This window comes from Cyanistes caeruleus, unplaced genomic scaffold (assembly GCF_971803275.1).
Source record: "Cyanistes caeruleus unplaced genomic scaffold, bCyaCae1.hap1.1 HAP1_SCAFFOLD_103, whole genome shotgun sequence".
In the NCBI taxonomy this organism is placed as follows: domain Eukaryota; kingdom Metazoa; phylum Chordata; class Aves; order Passeriformes; family Paridae; genus Cyanistes; species Cyanistes caeruleus.
The window spans coordinates 786582-811420 of NW_028255905.1; the positions used below are offsets into that span (position 1 = coordinate 786582).

Consider the following 24839-nt stretch of genomic DNA (forward strand, 5'->3'; position numbering starts at 1 on the left):
ATGTAATTCCAGAAATATCCCACAAAATTTAAGGAACAATCCAACAAAATGGCAATAAACTTCCACAAAATTCCCTAAATCGTCTCTATACACGAACAAATTCAAGGAACAATCCCAAAAAATCGCCACAAATTTCCACACAATCTAAGAAAAATCAAAAAAAATTCTTCAAGTCTCCTCATAATTCCACAAAATTCCAAAAAAATTCCACAAAATTCTTAAAAATGTCACCAAATTTAAGAAACATCCCACAAAATCTCCTCCAATTCCCACAAAATTCCAGAAATATCCTTCAAAATTCTTCAAGTCTTATCAACATCCCTTAAAATTCCACAAAACCCCCACGTAATTCCAGAAATATCCCACAAAATTTAAGGAACAATCCAACAAAATGGCAATAAACTTCCACAAAATTCCCTAAAAATTGTCTCTATACCCGAACAAATTCCAGAAACAATCCAACAAAATCTCCACAAAATTCCACACAATCTAAGAAAAATCAAAAAAAATTCTTCAACTCTCCTCAATACCCCACAAAATTCCACAAAAATTCCACAAAATTCTTAAACTTGTCACCAAATTCCAGAAACATCCCACAAAATCTCCTCCAATTTCCACACAATTCCAGAAATATCCTTCAAAATTCTTCAAGTCTCATCAATATCCCACAACATGCCAGAAAAATCCCACAACATTCAGAAAGAATCCCACAAAATTGCAGCCAAATCCCACAAAATTGCAGAAAAGTCACAAAAAAATCCTTAAATCTTCTCAAAACCATATCAAATATTTGAAATATCCCACAAAATCTTTACTAAGTTCCACAGAATCTTAGATAATTGACTCAAAATTCTTCTTGTCTCCTCAATATCTCTCAAAATTCCACAAAACCCCCACATAATTCCAGAAACAGCCCACAAAATTTAAGGAACAATCCCACAAAATGGCAGAAAACTCCCACCAAATTCCCTAAAACTTCTCAAAACCCTACCAAATTCCAGAAACAATCCCACAAAATCTCCACAAATTTCCACACAATCTAAGAAAAATCCCACAAAATTATTCAAGTATCCTCAAAATTCCAAAAATTTCCACAAAAATTCCACAAAATTCTTAAAAATGTTACCAAATTCCAGAAACATCCCATAAAATCTCCTCCAATTTCCACACAATTCCAGAAATATCCTTCAACATTTTTCAATTCTTATCAATATCCCACAACATTCCAGAAAAATTCCATAAAATGGCAGAAAACACCCACAAAATTCTTTAAAACTTCTCAAAACCTGACCAAATTCCACAAAAATTCCACAAAATTTTTAAAAATGTCACCAAATTCCTGAAACATCCCACAAAATCACCACAAAGTTGCACAAAATTCCAAAAAAATACACAAGATTCCAGAAAAATTTCCACAAAATTCCCTAAATCTCCTCAATATCCCACAAAATTTTACAGAAAATCCCACAAAATTCCAGTAAAATCTGATGAAATTGTTATCGTTCAAGAACACAGACAATCAGGGAATGATTATATGAAGGTGCTTTATTGTAGAGATTTGGGATTTATGGGTACACATACCCAAATCTGACCCGACTTGGTTTTGAGTTGAACATGTTTTTCTACTCTATCGTTATATAACTTACATATTAATTGTTAAACTTACATTGTTCTATTGTATACATTGATGTTACCCAAGCATGGATTTCTTGTGATCCCCCCCAGCCCCCTAACATTGTTCCTCATGTTCTTTAAACAATAATTATATCTAATCACATCTAACAATTGTATCATTTATCATCTACTGACTACACAGGTGCAGTTTCACCTGATCTTTAGCAAGCACAAGGCCTAACATTTTCCATAGCCTACTTTTCCCAGGCTTGCCAAACCTAACTTTCTTTCTAAGTCCCCGAATTTTCTATGATTTCAAAGCCTTTTACTATCATTCCCCCCTTTGAAAGCATTTTCACTTCACTAGAAGTGCAAATGTTTTCACTTGATACAGTCCTTTGTTTCTGAGTTTATACTTGATGTTCTTCGAATCCTTGATTTATGTAAGCGTTGTCCTGGATGTTGTCATGAACTGGAGAACCAGAAGATGGTGGGTGAGGATCTCACATCAGTGCCTTTATTATTTTCTGGTTCCAGGACGTTTTCTTCTGTATTTCTCCCTTGAAGATGCTGTCAACTAACCAAATTGCTAAGAATACAGTTAGTAAGATGATCACACTCTCAATGATAGATTTAATCCATGAACTCACATTCCACCCTAACCCTTTGAAGATTTTGCCTAACCACCTTGGAGACAAATCCTTTTGCTCTTCCTGTGCTTCGTGCTCTATTTGTTGCAATTGATTGATGTCATATTCTACATGTGCAGTTACATTTGCGGTGTGGATGCAGCAATGATCAATCCGTCCCTTTAAAAAACTCACACACTCCATGCTCTTTCAGGAGTAGTAAATTGTAATTGTACGTTTAGTTCTTTAAATCTTTCTCAGGTCACTCTTGCTAATTTATCTACCGGACCTGTAAGTTTGTACAACATTTCTCTCTTCTGATAGTTTGCTATAGGACCAATCAAAGACTCTAGGGTCCACCCAAATTTCACTCTACTAGAGGGTTTTGCCAAGTGTCATCCTGATTCTGTTCCTATTCTAATCTTCCCTAGCTATGCCTGCGTCTAGTCACTGAGTTGTTTTTTAAGCAGATTTCACATTTTGACATTACTGATTTTGCCATTGTTAGCATCCGTACCGAGATTAATTTTTGTTTCATCAATTTCACCAATGCCTCTGCACCCCAATGACATTTGTTATGTTTCATTTGTAGAACTTTATTGGAGGACCGCCAGCAACTCACCGCTCTTCACAGAAGTAAACGTGAATGCCGTTTATTTCTATCTTTAGCACACCTTTTATAGGGTTCTACAGGGCCTGCGGGCAGAGCAAGTTACTATTGGCTAACACACACAGGTTTACATTTTTTCTCCTGGACACAAGGATTTTGTTTTGCTTTACTCTCTCTTCTGCAGGAGGGTTTCAAGGACTTTAGCCTTTAATATCACGACTTATTTCAAAGACTGGTTTGTGCAGACAGGCCTTTACTAATATATAAAATATAGCAACAATTCCCCCTTTCACTTTTTGCACAAACCAGGCTTTGGATGTGACTCATTCTATACTCTTATGAAGACAAGATAACACACAACTTAGACTTTCATCCCCATTAACATTATAAGTAAAGTCCATCCCCCCTCCAGCACAAGAGACCTCAACCATCCAGTGATGCCCCAGCTGGAGAACCAACCTCCAATGGGGTCACTATCTTCTTTCAGGGCATGTAACCCATCCTGTAGCTGTTGCAGTTGCCCATGGATGGAAACTGAATGATCAGTAAGATTCAAGCAGCACATGCCTTCAAACTCCCCACAACCATGTCCTTGTGCTAAGAGCAAAAAGTCAATTGTGGCTCGATTTTATAATACTGCATGACGTACACTACTCACATCAGCTGAAAGTTCACTTAACATCATGGATGTTAAGTTCAATCCTTCTTAGTCTAACAAGCGAGCCTTTTTAGAGTTGCTAAGCTTTAATTCATTCAGGCTTCACTTTGACTGATGTTTTTTATTTTATCAGCTACATTCTACAATTGATGTAAGCTTGGATGGAAACAAAGTAAGTTTCCCAAAATAACAGGGTTTTCTATGTGGATTAGCAGGAATCTAATTCCATGCTCTAACTCCACAGATTAGGAATATGGAACTAGGTAATCACTTTGGTATTTGTTCTGTGAGATTGCACCACTAATAAAGGCTTTACTCTCAGTGTGAGTAACGAGATCAGCTATAGGGTTGTCTGCAGCCCAGTGCTGCATTACTTTGTTAGAATGACTTTTTGTTGGGGGTTCAAACATTATCCATCCACCTGAGGTATGGGTGGAACCTAACAAATCTAATTCTTCTGAGGGCTGCATAGTAATATTGAGAACTTTGGTAATTTTTGCTTGCCAGCAGGCTTCAAGTTGTCTTAATGTGAAGCCAACAGTGCAATTGCACTCTTGCAACATTGCCAATTGATTCAGTCGAGTCTCATTACTAATTAAACCTTTAAATGCTGGAGGATCCCATTCAGGGACTCCTATGAGACAGGTGTGAAAAGGATCTCCAGGTGTGGCTAGGCTCAAACACATTGACCTTTGGCCAGTTCAGTGTGCCAGAGTGACCCATATGTTCTGTCACTTTTGGATGTTAGTTAGCAGACAGTTGGTCAGGACTATACACAACACAATTACCATAAGCAGTTTGTTCCATGTAAATGACACCATACTTGCAAACTCACAGCTAAACTTGAACGTTAAATGGACTTTCAAAGATGCTTACACTAGCTCTTGAAGGGGGAAATGCTTATACTTTATACTAACATAACAATTACTACACAGGCTAAACTCTTAAACTATTATCTAACTACTTTTAACACACATGCTCTGGTATATATGTAGTCTAAGCGTGAAAGCAATTTGCTGAAAGGGTAAACACACAACTACAATTTGCTTTATATACAGTTAGATGGAGTCTCTACACTTTTCTTAGATCTTCTACAGAATTTCCTTCACAAACAGACTATGATTTAACACAATTCAGTCTTGGAACGTTCACTGCTCCCTTGATGTCAGATGGCAGCTGATCAGTGACTGAGGGCTTTGATGTTCAGGTTGTTCTTCACATCCTTCTAAATCTTAAAACAAAAGAAAACTGAAAAATTGGTAGAGACACAACATCATAATAACAACATAAAATTTCTGTTGGCAACTGTCTGTGTAGTGCTCAGACACAACTGTGTCCTGACAGCTCCACTTCTGATCCATGTCTGGAGTACCAAGGCTGTGTGATGACTTCTCTGTTCACTGGATCTCGTGTGTTCAGAGGCACAGTCTGGTCAGATGGACAGGTGACCTTTTTGAACCTGCCAACAAAACACAGACACTTCTCCCCTTGAAGTTAATGAATTACACTAATCAAAATGCTTTAAGGATATCAATTTTCCCCATTTTCTTAAAAAAAAATAAAAATGAGATGTACTTCTGTTATAAACATCAACATCAACACAAACCCATATACACAAGGATTAAGAACCTATAGCAGTTAAAAAATCAATTAAATCATAAACATTATTAATAAGATATGTAATATAAAACTACTATTAATTACTAAAACACTGCACCAGCATCCCATAGTTAGCAAACAAACAGAAACAAAAAATCATCAGTGAAGGATTGGATAACCACCTCCGGAAATGATTCTCCAAGCTCACTTCAAAATTGATCCAGCTGTCATATTAATAGGGTCAAATTGCTGAGTCAAAAAGTGACTCAAATACTGATTTGGGACAGAAAACATCTGGATCTGCTGGCAAACTTTCTGTCCAGGTAAAGTCAAGGCTTGGCCAGGGCCTGGCTTTAAACTGGAAAGATGCCTCTTAACTCATTTCTAAAACAAGGTTCTCAATAGTAGCAGCTAGGAGATGCTCACAGCACAGCAAACTGTTAAAATGCATTTGTACAAAGCAAATGATCAGAAGCCTCAGGTACCAGACCAATTAAACCATGCAGCAGTTGGTTTAATCTGAAGCCTCTCCCATGGCAGCTGATCCTCAGCAATGGTACATCTTCTTAAAATTCTGGAAACACTGAAAAATAAGAAAGCTATAACAAACAAAACTGCAGAGATTGTAACAACCAATAGAACTCCCGATGAAGTCAAGGGTGTCACAGACTGCATTCACTTCTATCCACAAGCAGGTGTTCATCAGCGTTTTGTCACAGCTGTTTCAGATGTGGCTATCTTCATCTCTCTAGGAAAATAACTATACTTTGCAGTTTAGACAAGTGTCTCCAATAAAACATAAACAATTTAAATTAAACAGTATTTAAAATTAATAAAATTAATTATAACAAAAGGAAATAACAAAACTTAACCTTAAAAGAATATCTAAGTTATAAAACTTAACTTAAAAACATTCAAGCCTAAACATAATAAAACTTGACTTTTCTTAATTCTATTAACACTTAATCTATATTAAATAAAAACATAACTTAATCTTATTCTGATACTACAAAGAGGCAACTAAAAGTTTGATATATACCTTTTAAACACAATATAATAGTAACATGGATTCACTATGAAGATTATAAAAATGTAACAAGTATATCACAATTCTATGTCATCTAGCTTTGAGAATAACCCACAATAACTGCAAATGGTACTAAAAATACTCATTCAAAACAGGAATTTGCCTAGTATTTGTTCAAATTGGTTAGGATTTTAAAGTGCAGTTTTTCTAGAGAAAAACCACAACAACACAGGATTTGGCAAGTTGCCATTCAGCTTTTGTAGCACTTTTCAGAAACATTAAGTCTAATTCTTAAACTAAAATCCAAAATCCAAATTGGTATATATGCAGTTATATGTGTTTTATATAACAAAAGGACTCACATTGAAATTACCTTATTAGAATTGTGGAAAAAACAAGCAAATGGGTAATATATACTTTAACTTAACTTTGTCTTGTACAGTAAAGTTCTCTTAACTAATTAATTTTTTCAAACCATAAATATCTTTTGTAGATAACATCAATTGGAAGGTTTTCTTAGTAGCTGTAAATTATACCATATTTTAACCTTAGGTTTTAAGGCTAATTATTGCAAGGTAACTTCTGTTAATATTCACCTTAAACACCTTTTTTCTTGAAAAGGGGCCTTTTTAAACTTTCAAAGAATCACAATAATTTCTCCAGGAAAACTCTAAAAAACTGCAACTGCATAAACTCATAATTACTTAAAACACAAAATTAACTCTAACAGGGTATATAAAAACATTTTTAAAAACCCATGAATCATGACTTTTTAACAAACTGGGTACTATCCCGGTGCTTTTTCTTAGAGAGGGAGGGGGGGGTGGACTGCCCGCCCTGCTGCTGCTCTCTGCTGCTGTTATCTTTCTTCACATTCTCCACATGCTCTCGCAGAAAAAAAACAACAAAAAAACACCTCACAAAGTTAACTTTAACACATACAGTTACTTCTCTCAATCTCTCTTGTTCACTGATAGAGGAAAAAAGGGGCACAATTTTTACAAAAGCTGGCGATGTTACACGAAAAGTCTCTCACGGTCAGGTGCTAACAATGGTGACCATTGCAGCTTATCAACTTCTAATTACAGTGATGAATTTCGAACTAGGTACCATATAATTTGTGAATTTTGGCTATTTTGTCACTTTTTGAAGCTGTCTGAGCCACCTGTTCCTGCTCAGCTGTTTCTGTAATTGTTCAGTGTGGCCTTGGAACTTTTTCTGCACTGCTTCTGCCCCGGGGGTGCCCCTGCTCTCTGCGCACACCTCAGTGCTCCCCCATGTCCCCCTGGTTTGGGTGGAAACCAATCTAAATTTGGATTCTTTTCCTCCAGGGTAGCAAAGTTGGAACTTAAATAAGATTGTAGTGTTAAGAGTGACTCCAAAAGTGAAGCAAATAGTTCAGGATATATCACATCCTGCCGTAACTGAACAGATTCTGTTCGTTGTTTCAGTGTTTGCTCTGGAATTTCTTTCTTATTATTTCCTTCTCTCTGACTCTCCCTCCCTCTTTCCATGGGCAGCATAGATAGGAGTGTTTGCCCAGCAGTGGGAGGTAAAGGAATGAGCATACCCGTAAGCAAGAAGTCCAGGAAGCTCCTTGCGCAAATCAAAACCCTTAAGCTGTGGCTTTTCTAAAAAGCAGGTAAATAAATCATGTGCTGCTTGCCTTTCCATCTTACCGTCAGCGCTGTTGCAGCCCTACAAGGTTCGGCAGCACGTTACGGCCAGGACTCTCCTCTGAGGTCGCCTGGGGCGCGGCACCGTTGCTTTTCGCCGTCCTTGCTGCGGAGGACCCGTCCCCTGTCGCCGACTCCCGTGGCCTTCGCTTTTTAATGTCCCAAAGGTCCCAAAGGTCCCAAGGGTCCCATTTGTTCGGGCGCCATTTGATGAGTTTGGCGGGAGACAAGCAGCACTCAATATGAATGATCAGCAAGTCTCATTTATTGGCAACTCCAAACTCCCTATATAACATCAATAATTAGGCTCCTACATAGTACAAAAGCAAGCTCATTATTGGGTATTTCGTTTAAGGACAACTCCACCTAGTTCCACCTTCTTGTGGTCATTCATCTGTGCTGAATTCACATTCTTCTGATCACAGTGTCCTGTTCTCAGTTCACAGTTATCACTAAGGTCTTTCTGACTTTGCAACATCTCATACCAACTACACTCTACTGTTGTTTAATTCTTTCTCAGCTAATTGCTGTATGGGAACACGACCTTTGTTAGCTAGCCACTCTTCCACACTGTTGAGCTTCGGGAGCCTCCCGGGAAGCACCAGCCCTCCCCAGCCCACCCTTGGTAGCACTTTTTCTTTTCTCTCTGCTGACGATTTTATCCCCAAAACTGCCGTGGGAACGTTGTATCCAAGCACATCCTCCAGCGCTGCACTTTCCTCCTGTGAATTCCCTGTGCAGGGAATGTGTCTGTGCTTTTCCCTGCTCTGTTCACTGACAAACAAACCTGAGCCCGTGGGACTGTCAGAGCTCCTTCATGCCATGAAATCAGGTTGTGTTTCTCATGGCATGTTCTGGAGGAGCTTTTCTTGGTGTGTCTTGTGCTGCTGGAAATGACACAAGAGCCAGGAGGGAACAGAAGCTGCTGCTGCCCGTTGGCTCAGGGCCAGGGAACCAAGTTGTGCTCCCGGGCAGTTGGGCCCTGCTGGAAGCAGAGCCGCGTTTCCCTTGAGCAGCTCAAGCTTGTGACAGCTCCAAACAGGAAACCTCAGCAGAAAACTCTTCCTCCAAACTCAGCTGCTTTCCCTCCTGCAGCTGTTTGGGAAAGAGCCTCAAAGCACAGACTCTGCTGGGAGCCATTGGTGCATTTCCTCCCTCCCGGCAGCAGCAGCTCCTGAGCCCTTCACGGGCTCCTGGCCCTTCCCAAACCCTTCAGCTCCCTTTCAACTCTCAGCAGTCACTAACACAGGTATTTCGTTAATATTTAAGCTGCATGTAAACTTGTCTTTTTCTCTCCTCTCTATCTTTTTAATCTCCTCTTTATCTCCTTTAATCCCGTCAGCCCCAGAAGGGTGGGGATGGAGTCTTGGGGTGGGTGTGGGATGAACTGAGGATCCAGCAGAGAAGGGCAAGGCAGAGGGGAGAGGACTCAGCCAACCCTTCTCCTGCTCTCTCCTCCCCCAGGCTCCAGCTAAAGCAAGTCAGGCTGGAAAGGATCCCACAAATGCTGTGTTCTCCTCCCTCTGAGCTTGGCTGGGGATCCTCAGCTTCAGCCTGGTGCAGTGGCTGAGATTCGCTAATTTGAGTTTTTTGGCTAATGCACTAAATAATGTGGTGGGTTTAGCGCTGGCTGAAATCTCCAGGGCACTTACTCATTTCTCACTGTGAGATATGGATTAGGAGAAGGGCAAAATAGGCTTAAAACTTAGAAGGAATAAAGGAACTTTATTAACAGGACTACAAGAATGAGAAACTCTAATAAAACTTTCAGAACGCCTTTCCTCTCCTTTTTTTTTTTTCCTGACACTGTAGAGATAGAACTTGGGATGTTAACACAGTATTAATTACACAATAGTTTTGTATTAGTTTTTGTAGGGAGAGAAGTTTTTTCCTGTTATGTCATGGAGGCTTTTTTACAAGGAATGGATTTTTTTGTGCTTTTTCATTTTTACAAATAGCAGCCGCCTGGGAAGAAATTTTTCTGTCGTGACATTTTCCTGATTTTTACAGCCCTCCTAGAGGTGTGTCAATGGATTATGAATTCATGGGGTTTTATTTTAAGGATGAGTTGTTTGAAGGCAAAGATTCTCTTCATTTGTTTTTGTGATCATCGTTGGAAACAGAAGTTTTCTTCTCTCCCTGGGGGCAAAGGGCATTTTATTGTTTTTATTTGTTTTTCTGTTCAAACTTTTATGGGATAACAGTTACTTTAACATGTGTTTGGTTTCTTTAATGGATGCTTTTGTTTAGATTTACAGTTTTAATATATTTTTATACTTTTTTCATTAATTAAAGGAGTTATTTTGTATATCATTGTTTATTTCTATGGCTTTACTATAAGAATATTTTTGTTTCAATTACCATTTTTTCATTACTTTTCTATCTAATGTTTGACTTCTTTTTTTTACTGACTTTGATGTTTTTTTGTTGTTTTTTTTGTGTGTTATTACTCTGTCCTTTTCTGTCCCTGGAGAGATGAACAAGGTTTGTAGGTCTCATCCGTGTATTGAAAGGGTTAATATCTTGCCCAGCCTCATAATCTTCCTAGTGTTCCAAATAAATAGGTACTGTGAGGGATACATATCACAGGTGAGCACCCACTGCACAATCTGCTTTGGATTAAATCCCATCTCCGTCTTCATCAGCTCACAGTCACTGTGACACTATTCCTGCATGGAAGAAACAGGCTGGGATGGCCCTTTCTGCTTTTGGTCCTTTTATTGGCAAATGAAATATTCTATTTGAAAACCTTCAAACCCTGGAGTTTCTTTGTATTTCCACCTGAAAATGCTGCCAGCCGAGGTTCCCAAGTGTGTGGTACGTGTTTGTGTGCACAGAGCAAAGGTGTCAGCCTGTGTGCGTGGCCCGGGTGTCTGTCAATGTCCATTGAAGCAGACGGCTGGAAGGGGGCTCTGCCCGCCCTGCGCTGCTCCGGGGCTGGGGCTGGGCTGGCAGAGGCTGCAGAGCTCCAGGGCCTCAGCCCCGGCCGGCATCTTGTGCACGGTGGCACAGCCTCAGCCCCGGCCGCCATCTTGTGCATGGTGGCACAGCCTCAGCCCCGGCCGCCATCTTGTGCACGGTGGCAGCTCTGAGGGCTGTGCGAGGGACGCTCTTCCCCAGCGCTGTTGCACGTCCTTTCCTTTCCCAGGATGGCATTTGGAAATGTTTCTTCGGCCCTATCAATACACAACTCACTGTCTTACTCACTTTATGCCTGGAAGGTTCTAAGAAGACAGTGAAAAGCATAGTGTGATTATGATGCACAAATAGTAGTCAAGAAAACAGTACTCCATAGTGTAGGGCCTGCAGAGCAGGGATTCGTTTATTCAACACCAGGAGTGAGGGGGAAGCTCCACCACAAACTCACTTGTCCATTCTTTGCACAGGACAAGCTTTTAAACTTTTTAAACTTAATGGGCACATTCTACTTTCCTAAGCTTTATATTTTCTAATTCCATGATTGTGGAAGCCCTTGCAGCAGGGCTCTACATGAGGTAGTTGTCAGCCTCCTGGTGGTTGTTTTTGATGAAGGCTCAGGAGCTACCTGAATTCAAAAGGCCTTTTTGTTACACTTCAACACTTCCCTTTTCTGGGAATTCAACACAAACTTATGGTCAGTAAGTTCTGCAAGTTCTCTTGCTGTGTGAGGCCACATTGTGTCTTTCATTCAGCAATTCATGAAGAAAACACCAATTGCCTACTGAGACCCTTCTGCTCCCTCCCAAATCACTACTCAAGAACAAGCCTCAGGCACATGCCCATAGTCCCTCTCTGCCAGCAGCTCCGAGCTGCATTGCACAGTGCTTGCTGTGCCCCAGAGAGCACCAAGCAGGCTGGCCTGGTGCCCCTGAATATTTCTGCAAAACCCTCTGCATTTCACACCTTTGCTGTGGCTCAGCGCAGAGCTCCAGGATTGCAGGCGCTTGGTCCCAGAGCTGTGTGAGGCAGTGGCTCGTGCAGATGTGCCCTGACTTGCTGTCAGTGCCTCACGCTGGCCTCGGTTCCCCTGGCAGAAATGCCGTGCCTGAAGGACACTGCCCTGTGCTGGAGCCTGCGGAGCAGCCCGGCTCCCTCCCCCTGTGCCCAGAGTGCTGCACACACTGCTGACCATTGCCAGGAGTTCCAGGGCAGGCGGCAGAAGAGCAGCAATGGTCAGGCAGGGCAGCAGCCCTGGGCTGCTCTTTGCCTTTCTCTCCTCCTGTGCAGACTCCAGACAGCCCATGGCACCAGTGTGTGCTGTGCCCAGCACGGCGCCGCTTCCCCTCAGGAGCAGCCAGCTGCCAGCTTGGCTCTGAGAGTGGAGGATTTGCCTGGTGCCAGCAAGAGGCAGCCAGGGCCAGGCTGCTGCCTCTTGCAGCTCCAAGGGCCTCCTTCCAGCCTGCCTCTGCCGAGGCTCAGGCTTCTCCGGGCTCTGCCAGGGCTCTGCTGGGGCTCCAGCCTGGCCAAGGCCGGGCCCGCTCTCACCTCACAGTCGCTGACAGCTCTGCACCACAGGAGACCTTGCACAGCACCCTCACTACTCTTTCTGCTTTCTCTCTTCAGCCAGACTCTCCTCCAGCCAAAGAGATTGCTCTTAGGGATACAAATCCAAGTGGCAGGAACCCAAATACTCTCGAGTCACATCTGCACAGCCTGCATTTGCACAGGATGTTTGCGTTGCACTGCTCCTCCTTTGGTTTTTCCTGCAAATGCCATTGCTGTTTCTGCCTCAGATAGAAATGCCAGAGCTGGGCAAAACTTGGCCAGTTGGCCATATTCCAAAGGCAGTGTGGTCTGGAGAGGATGAATGAAGAGGAGCCTTCCCCCCTTACAAACTGTACCAAAGAAGCCATTAATGTCACTTTCCACCTCTAAGAAAAAACTGACAATTCAGAAGGAAATGTTGAGCTTTCTCACAGGGTCAGAAGGAGAGAAATGTTCCAAAGGAGTTGAGATTTTAGAAATTTTATTTAAAATCCTACTCTACAATCCTACACTACAAACCTACACTACCATCCTGCTCTACAATCCTACTCTATAATCCTACTCTACAATCCTACTCTGCAATCCTACTCTATAATCCTACTCTAAGTTGGTCATGGAGAAGACAGTTCTAAATTAATTGTTGCATTCCTGCCTCCTCCTTCCACTTCTTTACTGCAACGATGAGAGGTGCCAGGCTGGACCCAGGCATGGCCGATGTTATAAATTGATGCTGCAGAAAGGAAAAGAAAATAACAAGAAAGCATGATTTTCCAAGCTAAGAGCTTCAAAAGACTTTTTAAATGGAAAGGGGATTGAGTCAGAGTAGGTCAGGAGCATGGGGCAAGAGTGGCACAGGTTGCCCCAAGAGCTGGTAGGAGGCCCATCCCTGGAAATATCTGAGGTGTGAGTATCCTGATCTCTTGAAAGATGTCCCTGCTCATTGCAGGACACAGACTAGATGACCTTTCCATGTCCTTGTGTGTTAGTTTGAGGTGAATTGACATTTAGGGAAAGAAGTAAGAAACCCCGCACGGAAGTGATTTCTTTGAGAGAAGCTGCTGGGAGCTTCCTCTGTGCCTGAGACAGGCCAATGGCTGGCTAGTTCTGAGAACTGACAACATTTTGCACCATTTAGAAATGAGATGTGCTTCTGTGATGATGCACATTTTGAAAACCACCAGCCCGGGCACTGGCCCTCTTTGCTTCCGGAGCCCGAAGGTAACGGAGCTCTGGTGAGGCCGGCCCTGCTCGCCCACGGCCTGTGCTCCTGGGGGAGGCCGGGCCAGAGCCCAGCGGCTCCCGGGCGGGGGATGGAGGCTGCGGCCAGGCCACGGCTGCTGACATCTTGCCCACACTAAATCCTCTCCCCGGCGTGCAGCGACGGCTCCAGGCCGAGCCTCCCCTCCCAGCGGCTCCCGGGCAGAGCGAGGGGCCCAGCACAGCCTGAAATCCAACACCGTGACTGCCATGACCTGGGTGAGATTGAACCCTTTCACTGCACAGATGAGACCTTTCTTATTCTTGTGGGCCTGATAATAAAATTTGTTATTTCTTTGAAGTTTGAAGCCTGTTTTGCCCTTCTCCTAATCCATAGCTCCCAGCAAGAAATGAGTAAGTGCCCTGGTGATTTTAGCCAGCGCTAAAACCCAGCACTCCCTGCCAGCCCAGCCCAGTCTAGGATTCGTCCCCACTGTCAGCTGAACAGCACCAAGGTTGGAAGGGAGGAGGATGGGGGCTCATCTGATGCCTTGGATTTCAGTGGAGGAGGAGCCCATCCCTGGGACACTGTTTCACCTGCAGCCCTTTTGGCATTTTACCTGCAGCAGCTCCTTGGCAGACCAGCGCTGCGCCTCGCCTTTCTGCAGGCAGCAGCTCAGGAAGTCACGCAGCAAAGGCGAGAATTGCTCGGGCTGCCGCAGCTGTGGGCTCCCTTCTGTGGCTATGTGGAATTTAGCCTGGAGAAAAAGGAAACACAAGGCTCCACCTGCTTCTTTCCCATCTGGAACTGCTCTCCCAGAGCCCATTGTTCCAGCTCCACTCTGCAGTGGCAGTTTTTGCCCTGGCAGAGAGGCAGAGATGACTTTCCTGTAGCATTTGGATGACGACTTTCCTGTATCATGAAAAAACCCAAGCCCGAAAGCCACAGCTTTGCCAACATCCAGCAGATCTTGCCTTGGCAGCTGATTTCATTGCCTGCTCTAGTTAGTGGCAACTACATCAGCAAATACATGTTTCCTTCTCGGAGGATTCCCAGCAGCTTGGCAGCCTTTTTGGAAGAGGGATTTTGCTATTCTAACTAACTCTACTATTCCAAGGATTCTTATAAGAAAAGAATCTCTGCAGTGCTTGTTGGTCCCTTAAGCACAGCTGCCATAAAGCAAAACTCGTCCAGCTTTTTGTCCTGTTCTTGAAAATGATGGTAATTGGAAGAAAAGAAAGGAAATGCAGCAGGTGTTCCTCAGGGAAGGAAACAAACCTTTGGAATCTCATGTTCAACACAGACACATTAAGATGCCTCCACAAATGTATTGGGTTGAAAATGCCTGTTTGGGCACACAGGAGCCACCTGCAGCTCTGTCTCTCAGCACTCTGAAAATTTCAGGTTCCCTTACGTGGCAAAAGGAAAATATTCATGGTGAAATCAGAAGTGTCATCCCTGTGGTAACCCTGTGCTGGTTGGATTCTCAAGTCAATGCATTAACGCTGTGCCCATCCCAGAAAGTGCCAGGAAACAAACAGGAGGTTTTGGCAGGCTCTCCCCGTCACCAGGCTCCAGCTTGGTGATATGGAGAAAGTGGCTTGGGTTAGGAAAGAAGGTGGTCACTGAGTGTCTCAGCAGCACTGCACAAGAAGCAGAAGAGACTCTGGCTTTACAGCCTCATCTCCAGGTTTCAGGCAAGTTTCCCTGTGAGAAGAATGGGGCTGCACTTCTCTCAAAAGCACTGTTTTAGAAACTTGGTTTGCTTTGAGTTTCTTTGCTTCGTTTCTGGAAAGATAACACCAGCTCTGAGATGCTTGTTTCCTATTCTTGGGGCCATCTACACAGCCAAAAGAGCTGGAACGACTTCTAAGGCAAAGCAAAATGCTGCCTGAGAATGGAGATGGTTTGAGCGAGGTAAGGCTTGAGTTCCCCCAGTGCTGCAACCAAAGCTCCAGCAGATGCTGATGTGCTGCAGGGCCATTTGTAGAAGGGGCCTTGGTGGAAGTACTTCCAGCAGATGGCCATGGGATTTTGTGCAGTGAGCAGAGAACACGGGACAGGTGAGAAAGACAGCGGGATCAGAGAGTATTTGCTCCTTACCGATCGAGCAGTGAAACTGTCATAAGGAGTTTTTTGTTCGGCCATTTCAATTGCCACAATTCCAAAAGACCACACGTCCACTTTGGGGCCATATGGTTGACGCTTCACCACTTCAGGTGCCATCCACCAAGGAGTCCCGGTCACCGAGCACCGCTGATTTTGCTCAGGGGTGAGCTGAGCAGAAAGGCCAAAATCAGCTGAGGAGAAAGCAAAATACTCTTTTAATTTTAATACTCTCAATTAGGAAACCAAGCCAGAGAATTCCCCAGTGGAAGTTTGAGAATGTGCAGTTGAATTTCCTGGACAACACTCCCTGCTCTCTTTCCTTAGGGCTTTAGCCAAGGAAATATGAATTGGCTACTTCAAACATCCCCCCATTTTTTACACTTCCTCCAGCAGTGCCTTTTGTTCCCCTGAAGGTTTAGATTGCAGCTCCCTCCCTCTGGAAGGAACACACACAGACACACACAGAGCAATAGCACTCTTGGCTGCTTGTGGTTCCTTGTCATAGCTGTGTGCACCCTGCAACTGTGCCTTCAGCCCACAGCAGGGGGGACCCCTGCACTGCCAGCAGCAGCATTTTTGGGGAGCTGGCAGTCACTGAAAGCAGCCCCACACCCCCCATTCCTGGAAGGCTGAAGCTGAGCAAGAATACACTGACCCAGCTTGACAGAGCCGTCGGTTCTGAGAAGGATGTTGTTGCTCTTGACATCTCGATGGATCACGTGGTTGGAGTGAAGAAAATCCAGTCCTTGCAGGCACTGAGAGAGAAAAGAGAACCAGGGGGGCAAAAAGTAGTGCTGTGAGTTCATCGCACAAGAAAGGAAACAGCTGTGGAAGGTTCCCTTTGCAGGGGAATGGGGAGGAATGGCAGAACACAGCGCCATTGAGAGCAAGAGCCTGCTGCTCCAACAGTAGCAGAGCAGCACCTTTCTCAGTGGAGAACTGCAAATGCCAATGCATGAGACAGAGATAGAATACAAGAGCAGGGGATAAGAGTACAGGAAGTGAGTCCAGTGAGTGTAGGGGCACTGGCAGACAGTTCCCTTGAGATGCTCTTGCTTGCCCATAGCCGAGGAGCAGCACAGAAACCAAGCTTGGCCCATGAAATCACTCCCGTTCTGAGCCCCTGTTTCCCAGACAATGCAGCTCAAGGCCTTGGAAGCACAGATGGGATCCCTGACCTCCCGACTGACAGCTGCAATCTCTCCTTCAGACATTTGAATCTCATCGATGAGATCTCTCAGAGTGCCTCCGTCCATGTACTCCATCACCAGCCAGAGTTCCTCATGCACAAGGTAGCTGAAAAAAGGAAACAAGGCCGTGCAGGTGAACATGCACGGCTAGGTTGGTTTTTTGCTTGAGTCTTGTTTCTGGGTCCCTTGGAGACAAGGGCAGAAGTAAAGGCATAGACATTGCCTCTAGGCTGTGCAGTGTTTGCAGTCTGTGCTGTCTCAAGGAGAAAGGCAGTTTAGGAAGAGCCCAGATAAAAAACCTGTCACGCATGGCATTTCTGGAAATAAGCACCTAGTCTTCCCGGCATGCACAGCAATGGAAAAGAGGGGCAACAATGCAAGGGCAATCCTCTCTTGGATGGTTCATCAGCATTTAAGAAACTTGAAAAACTCAAGCCCAAAGAACTATGGGGGCAATGAACTTAGAAGGTATTGAATTCTTAAGATAGGGCTGATGCAGGTTTTTGAACAATGTTCAGTCTGCATTTGCCGGGGTGGATTCATGCAGACAAAATGCAGTCTCTTCCCATCCATTGGAGATAAGTAGAGAAATAATCATTAACAGCTCTATTTCCTGCCACTGACCAAAGTGGGTTTTTAAGCTCTCATGCTTGTAGTATGTAAACAAACATTCATGGCATAAGACCGTGACCACTCACCTGGCTAAGTAATTCACAATCCTGGGACTCCTATTACTCTCCATGATCCTGATTTCATTCATGGTTAGTATCTTCCTACTCACTCCTTGCACATTTATTTTCTTTATGGCCACCTCAAATGACATTGAAAAGGAGTAATTTGAGAAAATTGGTAGCATGAGACCACAACCCACATGGAGCAAGTGATTTTGGAATGGCACAGCCAAGCTGTGCCAAAGTGCCTTGTGATTAGACCTCATCACTGGAGTAATTAGGGAGTGACATTGCAACAGCCCATTTCTCTGCTCCCTTGGGGGTCAGTTACAGGACATGTGGCCACTGGCGATTTGTCCACTTGGTAACTAAGGTGTATCAACAATCACCCACCAAGCTCTGACCACACTCTCTGCTGCTCTGCTTGGTTCAAAAGAAGGAATGGGTGCCTTGGTTCTCTGTGGATACATCCTGGGCTATGGGCAGGGCTCAGGGCTTTTAGGAACATCTTGCAGATCTCTCCCTACGTGTGGCTCCCAAGTGCAGCACTGCACGTGTCTAGGGAACTACCAGGAGCATTCAGATGTATTTGCTGGCAGCCAGAAATGAGAATTCAGGACTCTGAAGCTGTAGCCCCAAAAAGCAGTGAGGTGCTCTAAGACACCACCTTTGTTTTAGCAATTGAGAGCGTGTGGGCGCGTCCTTCTCTGAAAGGAACCGCTGCCCTCCTTGTCTTCCTACGGGCAGCTGAGGAGGACAAAGCCTGTTCCGAGTGCAATTTGCAGGCTGGCTCCAGTCTGTGCTTCTTGTGCCTTTTCAGCACAGCTCTACTCAAAGCTCCAGCCACAGCTGTCAGCAGTGGGGAAAGGCCTGGAGAGCAGCAGAGGCTGCAGGGGCTGTTGACATTTACCTCTCCTCCTGTTGCAATGTCAAGTGCTCTGGAAACCTCTCCAAAACCCCTAGAAAAAAAACAGCAGCAAAGAAAGGAGAAGCCATTTAGATCTTGCAGTGGAAGCCAGTCCAGACAGGAGAGCTCTCCTGTAAATGCCTAAAAGCTGCAGGTTGCAGGAGGAGTCTGCCAGAAGGCAGATGATGCATTTTCCCCTCAAGTGCCTGGGCACTGGGCCTGTTCCTGAAGCCTTGGGCTTTACTGCCTCAGCTCCAAAAGGCAGCTTATTCCTTCAAGCAGATTTCCCAGGTTGTGTTCCTTGCTGCAGGCAAGACCTTGGCAGCATGGAGATGTCTTTGACAATGCCTTCTGAGCACACTTGACAAATTCTGGCCAGTACTGAGACATGGGGCAGACTAAGCCCGCTGTCTAAACATGTGGACAACTTGTCTGACTTCCCACTTGATGGATATTCCCCCAGGGAAACACCTGGCCCGTGGCTGTGTCGAAGTGACTGTGGTTGGACTCACCCACTGCCAAGACTTTCCAGTTCGATGTATTTTGTGACAGGATTTTCCTTGTTCACCATTCTCCCTGAGGGAAACAAAATGCAAGATGCTGACTTTCAGGCAGAGATCCCAACTTGCAGGAGATGCCAAAGGCAGCCCCGCTGTCTGGGGCTCTGAACCCTCTGTGGTCAGCTGGGCAGCAAGCACAGCAGCAACAAGACAGGCAGTTGTGCAGTACAAATGGGCAGCAGAGAGACTGATTTTGTCCAGTCCTTGGAAGGAAATGAAGCACAGAGGGCACAGCAGGGCACAGCACAAGGCTGGCAAAGGCCAAGCATGAGCACTGACAAGCAATGGCAAGAAGACACAGCCAGCCTGAGCCCCTGACAAGCTGTGGCCCCCGTTCAGGACACAGCAGCATTGCCTTGGAGATCAGACACAGCCAGGTGCAGATCAAGGCCCTTTTGTGTCCCAGCAGGTGAAGGTAGACACCAAACCAGCTGGGATCTTTTCTCAGCCCCACCAGGTCTTTTCTGAGAGCACAGCACTGGCAGCTGTTATGGGCAAGAAGCAGATTAAATGGGTTGTGCTGCAGAATCACAAAGGGCTTGATGTGTTTTCCCAGAGACTGATCTGAGCAGGGCTTGGGCCAATAGGTAGGATTCTGAGAGTCATGGGAATGGCTGGGAATCAGGGATGAAAAAGTGCCATGGATCTGAGGAATACACAGCACAGGGGCTGCAGGCTCGCTCCTGAGAAATGCCTGCAGTGCTGTTTTATCTGATCACAACACGTGGATGTGTCTCTTGGACACATCTTTATAAAAATAAAACTAGGATATTAATTACAGATTGTTATACAAATATCTGTTTCTTCAGTGTGGGCCCAATGAAAACATCTCTTGCTCTCTGTTTCTGCTGTCACCTGATGTTCTTTCAAACGAGTCCTCACTGACAAAAATACAGCATTCTCATAAAAACCTTGTAGATATAGTAGAGGCAATAAAAACAGTCCTAAAAATGACAGCAGTAAGACACCTGGGGCAGAACAGCTCTTTCAGGATGGAGAAAAAACAAACTCTACCAAAAAACCCCAAATCTGAAACCAAAAAGTATAGAAACTGAAAACTAAAAACAGAACCACAACAAAAAGACAAAACCCCAAATCCAATCAATATCTCTGAAGTCTTTTGGTTCTGACGACTGGTGGGAAGTCTGGAGTCTAAGGAGAATCTAGGAATCAAATATTCTGTTCAGTTTGGCCACTAGCACACAGGACTTGCATAGATCATTTGCTGGGCCACAGCCTTCTGCTGATCCAAGAACAATTCCTGCTGCTGCCTTTAGTGGCAAGGGAATGCCAGGCAAAGCCGAGCCAGTCCAAGCTGCCCTCAGAGGCAGCAGGAACAGCCAGAGCGCTCTCTCGCTGCCTCAGAGCACAGCAGTTCCTGTGGGGAGTCCTAAATGTCTCTGGGACACCAAAGTGAGGAGGATCATTTGCTACAGCTCTGCTGGCACGTGCACACAATACACTGTCCCTCAGACAAGAAATACACCAGACGTACTCAGTTGCTCCACGAAGTCTCCCTGGCTCTCCTGGAGCTGAGCAGCAGATGTGTCACTGCTGGAAATGGACAAACTGCCCCGGCTCCACTGCTCAGCTTGGGCAACAAAGGCTCCTTTAGATGCTGCTGCTGCTGCTGCTGCTGCAGCAGAGTGAATGGAAGAGCCTGTGTAGATCTGCGAGAAGAAAGGAGTTTGTGTCAGAAAGCTGGCTGGCAGAGATTACCCCGAGTTCCCTTTTCAAATGCAAGCCCTTAGGAAGTTGCTGTTAGCCACATGCAAAGCTCATCAACTGGATTTTTTGGATGCCCACTTCTGGAACCAAATGGTCAAAACCCAAGGTTGGTTTTAATCAAGTTGATGGCCAGTTTCATATTCCATTTTCCTGGATTTTCTGAAGGATGACTGCAACAACGACCATTGCACTTCCTCCCAAGGATCCCTTTCCCCCTCCAAGGGCTGCAGACACATTTGCAGCTCCTTGTTCTAATGTTGGAGCTCCTCCCCCTGAGTCCTCTTTTCCTGCACCATCTTCAGAAGGTGCTCAGCCTGCAGCACTTGTGCTTGGGACAGTACCTGTGCCTGCCGCCGACCTTGGGGCTCTTCATCAGCCGGCATTTGCTGGAAGCCTTCGCAGGCTGCCAGGTGAGATATCAACACGTCCACCTCAAGTCAAAGAGAACAAAGCAGTCAGAGACCACAGCTTGTCCCTGTGTGCCAAGGCTCATTGACTGTGAGCAAAGGGAAAGAGCAGGACAGCAGCAGATTCACCAAGGGATACAGACAGCTTGCAGCTTGTATTCCAAATCTGTCTGGGGGACTGTGTTCACTTGCAAAAAGCCCTGAAGAAACAAGGAGAGCAGGAGCAGGCCAGCAGGAATCCCTTGAGATGAGTGCTGGCAAAAGGGGCAAATGACTGGTGCCACTGTCCAGGGCAGCAGCTGAGATTGAGCACAGCAGGAAATGTCCTTCCAAGCAGCTGGGATAGACACTACAGCAGGATGGCACTGAGAGGCATCAGCCCAGCCCCCTGCTGCTCTGCAGAGGAAAGGCAAGAAGGGCAGAAAGCACCAGACTGCAGTGACTGCTGTGCCTATCGCTCTTTCACTCACTCGATTTTCTAGAGCCTCTTGCTGCTGAGCGAGGAGATGGAATTTCTCTTCGATGATTCTCCTTTCTTCCTCCAGCCTGTTCTCCCTTGCCCTGATCCTAGCCTCAGCTTCCTGCAGCTCTGCCAGAAGCTCCTCATCAGAGGCCTGTGAAGAACCAGAGAGAGGAATTTCCATGAGTGGAGTGTCAGCCACTCTGTCACTTACCTGATTTTGTTGATTTCCTCTCTGCCAGGGGAGATTCATCTCCTCCTGGATGTTCCTCCTGTCTTCCTCAGGCCGCCTCTTCACTGCCATGATGGCCCTCGGAGCTTCGGGCAGCTCTGCTTGGGGCTCTGCCTCGATGTTCTGTACACACAAATGGAGAGCGAGTGCCTGGGAGCTGCCATCAGGCTCAGCTTCTTCCTCAGTTTCAGCCTCAAAATCACACTCATTCAGTCACTTCTTTCTGCTTCCCTACCCACCTCTGCTTCCACTGTAACCTCCTGTCCCGCTGCTGATCTCTGCAGAGGCTCTTTGCTTTCAGGGCCTCTGGCACTCATGGCCTGCTCAGTCCCAAGAGCTGCGTTTTATGCCCCTCTTCCTGCCCTTCACTCTGTCCCCTGCTGAGTCAGCCTTACCTGGCCATTCTCCAGTGGCTCTTCCACCTGCTGCCCCAGCTGCTCTTCCTGCTCTTGGGCTGGGAACAGCTCTCCCTCAGGCTGGCACGGCCGTCCTGATAAAACAATCTGCTCCTGCTCTTTCTCTGGATGGACCTGCAGAGAAAGCAAGAGAAGATGGGCTTCAACTTCTCATCCAACATTTGTGGGCCAAGACTCAAAGGCTGATGGGCTCCCACGTTCCCAAAGCTCTGTGCTGCTGCTCTCCTGCCTTGTTCTCTGCCCGTGGGGAAGCACAGATTCCAAAGTGACCCTGGCAGTGCAATCAGGGCCCATCTGGCACTGAATCTCCAACAGACTCTTGGGCAGCTGACAGGAAATGTGGGGCATTTCTCAAGGGCCTCCCTCCCCTTCTGCTGTGTCCTGCTTGTCTCTCCCTAGTGACCGACAGCCAGCCCTGTCCCACAGCTCCATCCTGGCTCTGCAGGGGCTTCCTGGGTGAGCTCAGCCCTTGGGAGAGACACTGCTGGAGTTCATGTTCTTTTCAGGCCTGCACTGCCACTCCTGCCCTTCTGACATCCACACTCTTGTTAGAAATCCTGCTCATTCAGGAGACAAGGATGTGTGCAATTGGATCCTCTGCTGCAGGTCAGAGAGCCTCTATGGCCACCTCAGGATATGGAAGAGGATCAAGGTGTTTCTCCTCCCTCTTTTGTCAGCTGAGAATTCTGAGTGGCACTGACAGAGATCCTCAAAAGGCCCCACCAACAAATTAATTGACACACCCCTAGGGATGCCAATGAAGGAAGCCATGGGTCATGTAATACATGTATGACCAAAGTCACCAAAAACCACCTAAACTATGGAATTGTCCCACCTCACTAGGACAGGCAGAAATTTATAGGTTAAACAGGGAGTGTCAGGACAGAAGAGGCAGGAGGAGGAAAACATCTCTGAGGAGAAAAAACAACCATCTCTAAAGGGGTTCTTAGCAACAAAAGACAGCACTCAAGGACTTGCAGCTTTGCCCCCACACTAGGCTCCAATGCAGTTTCCAAAGCTGCAGACTTCACCACAAAACGTATCAAGAGAAACTTGCCACTTGTGGATTTTGCCTCAGAAGAAGGGTTCAGAACTACACAGTTTGTTTCTTTGGCCACACAGGACAAGAATGGCTGGCCACAGCTGCATGGACAACACAATCATCTCCTTGCAGCTTATCAAAAGCCAAAAGACAGGTGGCCTAAAAGACTCTGCAGAAGTGAAGAATTACTCCAGAAAACTGCAGAACACTTCTCCAGGTCATCCAGAGGTTTCCAAAAAGGGACAGCAAACAAACCAATCCCTGTGAGCCCCAGCAATGCCGTGTGAGCCCTTGGCCATGGCTTGGCAGAAGCCAAGAGACAGAGCTTCCCTGAGCCAAGCAGCCAGCTGCTCACCCGCAGGCAGCAGCGCTTTGGGGCCTCAGCACGACGGCTCAAAGCCCAATTTCCAGCTGCCACGGGATGGGGGAATGGCTGGGTGCTGGCAGGACTCCAGCACTCAGCATCCTCAGCCAGCAACAGCAAGTGCTGGCTGCTCAGAAACTTGCAGCTCTGCCTTGCACTAAAGACAGCAGCACCCAGCACTGGCACTTACTGTCTGGGCATGGTCAGGCTGGGCTGTGACCACAGCTGGAGGCTCGTGCTCCTTTTGCTCATTTTGCTCCTCTTTGGCCTCTTCTCCAGGAGCAGAGGGAGCCACAGCAGAGTCTGCTCTTGCTTCTGGGCTCTGTGGACAGATGGTGGAGTTAGGGACAGGCAGCTCCCTATCATTTAGAACCTTATTTCTCTTCAGCTCGATTTCTACAACCAGCTCTACCAAGCACAAATCATCAGCTTTGATAGCAATGGGATTCTAAGTCTCTCCAACTAAATTAAAATGGGTCAATTCAGCCATACTGCAAATAGTTCTGAATTAGAGAGTTCACCCTGGCTACTATCAGCAAGCAACGTTCTCTCTGCAAAGCTGAGCTTTGAGTTCTTTTAAAGCTCTGCAATGGAAAATTAGGAAATAGCCAACAATGCCTTTGCTATTGCTGCTGTAAACATGGAAATGGATCTTCTTTCAGCCCACCCAGCTGGCCCTCTGCACTCTACTGCCACAGGCCAAGCTCACAGTTCCCTGCACAATTCTGAAACTCCAGAAACATCAAATGTTCCTTTCTGACTCACCTCAGGATCGGCACCTCTGAACACACGGCTCAGATGACCTGCAGTGGGCAAGGAAAATAAACCAAATTCTTTGAGAAAAGAGGAGGGAACCGTGGCCTATTTAGAACAGCATCTGAGAAGATCTCCCAGTCTACGTTTTCAAAGGTGTCCTGCTTGACTGGTGTGGTTTAAAGCAGCAACTGAAAAATCACTAGAAAACTTATTTATTTCTTGCTGTGAGATATGGATTAGAACAAGAGAAAAACAGGCTTAAAACTTAAATGGAATAAAGAAAGTTTATTGACAAAAACTACAAGAATAAGAAACGAGAATGAAACTTCCAGAACAACCCTTTTCTCCCCCACTACCCAACCATTCCCTTGTATACATGACAACATAGAGACAAAAAAACTTTGGAACTTTGGTGTTTACAACAGTCCCAATTCCTGCTAGAGTCTTTTCATCAGTCTTTGTAGAGAAACAGAAGTCTTCTTCTGCTATCTATGGAGTTTCTCACAAGAAAATTATTTTTCT

General features: G+C 45.4%; 1 protein-coding gene and 1 long non-coding RNA gene across 3 annotated transcripts in view; one reads left to right on the plus strand and one right to left on the minus strand.

Annotated features, from left to right (window-relative positions):
- The window catches only part of LOC147646287 (serine/threonine-protein kinase PAK 3-like), a 91195-nt gene that overhangs the window by 64824 nt on the left and 1532 nt on the right, over positions 1 to 24839 (minus strand). Inside the window, exons 2-15 of one of the 2 annotated variants that reach the window (XR_015281914.1) lie at positions 24327 to 24364; positions 23752 to 23883; positions 22135 to 22269; positions 21518 to 21862; positions 20982 to 21071; positions 20408 to 20582; positions 18865 to 18928; positions 18356 to 18404; positions 17473 to 17585; positions 16763 to 16880; positions 16240 to 16339; positions 15579 to 15775; positions 14095 to 14232; positions 12827 to 13007 (exon numbers count right to left, since the gene is read on the minus strand). Coding sequence is in view for 1 of the 2 variants with exons in the window: in XM_086873668.1 (XP_086729794.1) it covers positions 12906 to 13007; positions 14095 to 14232; positions 15579 to 15775; positions 16240 to 16339; positions 16763 to 16880; positions 17473 to 17585; positions 18356 to 18404; positions 18865 to 18928; positions 20408 to 20582; positions 20982 to 21071; positions 21518 to 21862; positions 22135 to 22269; positions 23752 to 23883; positions 24327 to 24364 (1796 nt within the window). In the remaining variant the exon portion in view is untranslated. Of the gene's footprint in view, positions 1 to 12741; positions 13008 to 14094; positions 14233 to 15578; positions 15776 to 16239; positions 16340 to 16762; positions 16881 to 17472; positions 17586 to 18355; positions 18405 to 18864; positions 18929 to 20407; positions 20583 to 20981; positions 21072 to 21517; positions 21863 to 22134; positions 22270 to 23751; positions 23884 to 24326; positions 24365 to 24839 lie in introns of those variants that run through there. The other variant, XM_086873668.1, reaches the window with a different exon arrangement.
- On the plus strand, positions 10911 to 19954 carry LOC147646288 (uncharacterized). The gene is made up of 2 exons (XR_015281924.1): positions 10911 to 19236; positions 19694 to 19954. It is a non-coding gene; the product is annotated as an uncharacterized LOC147646288 (long non-coding RNA).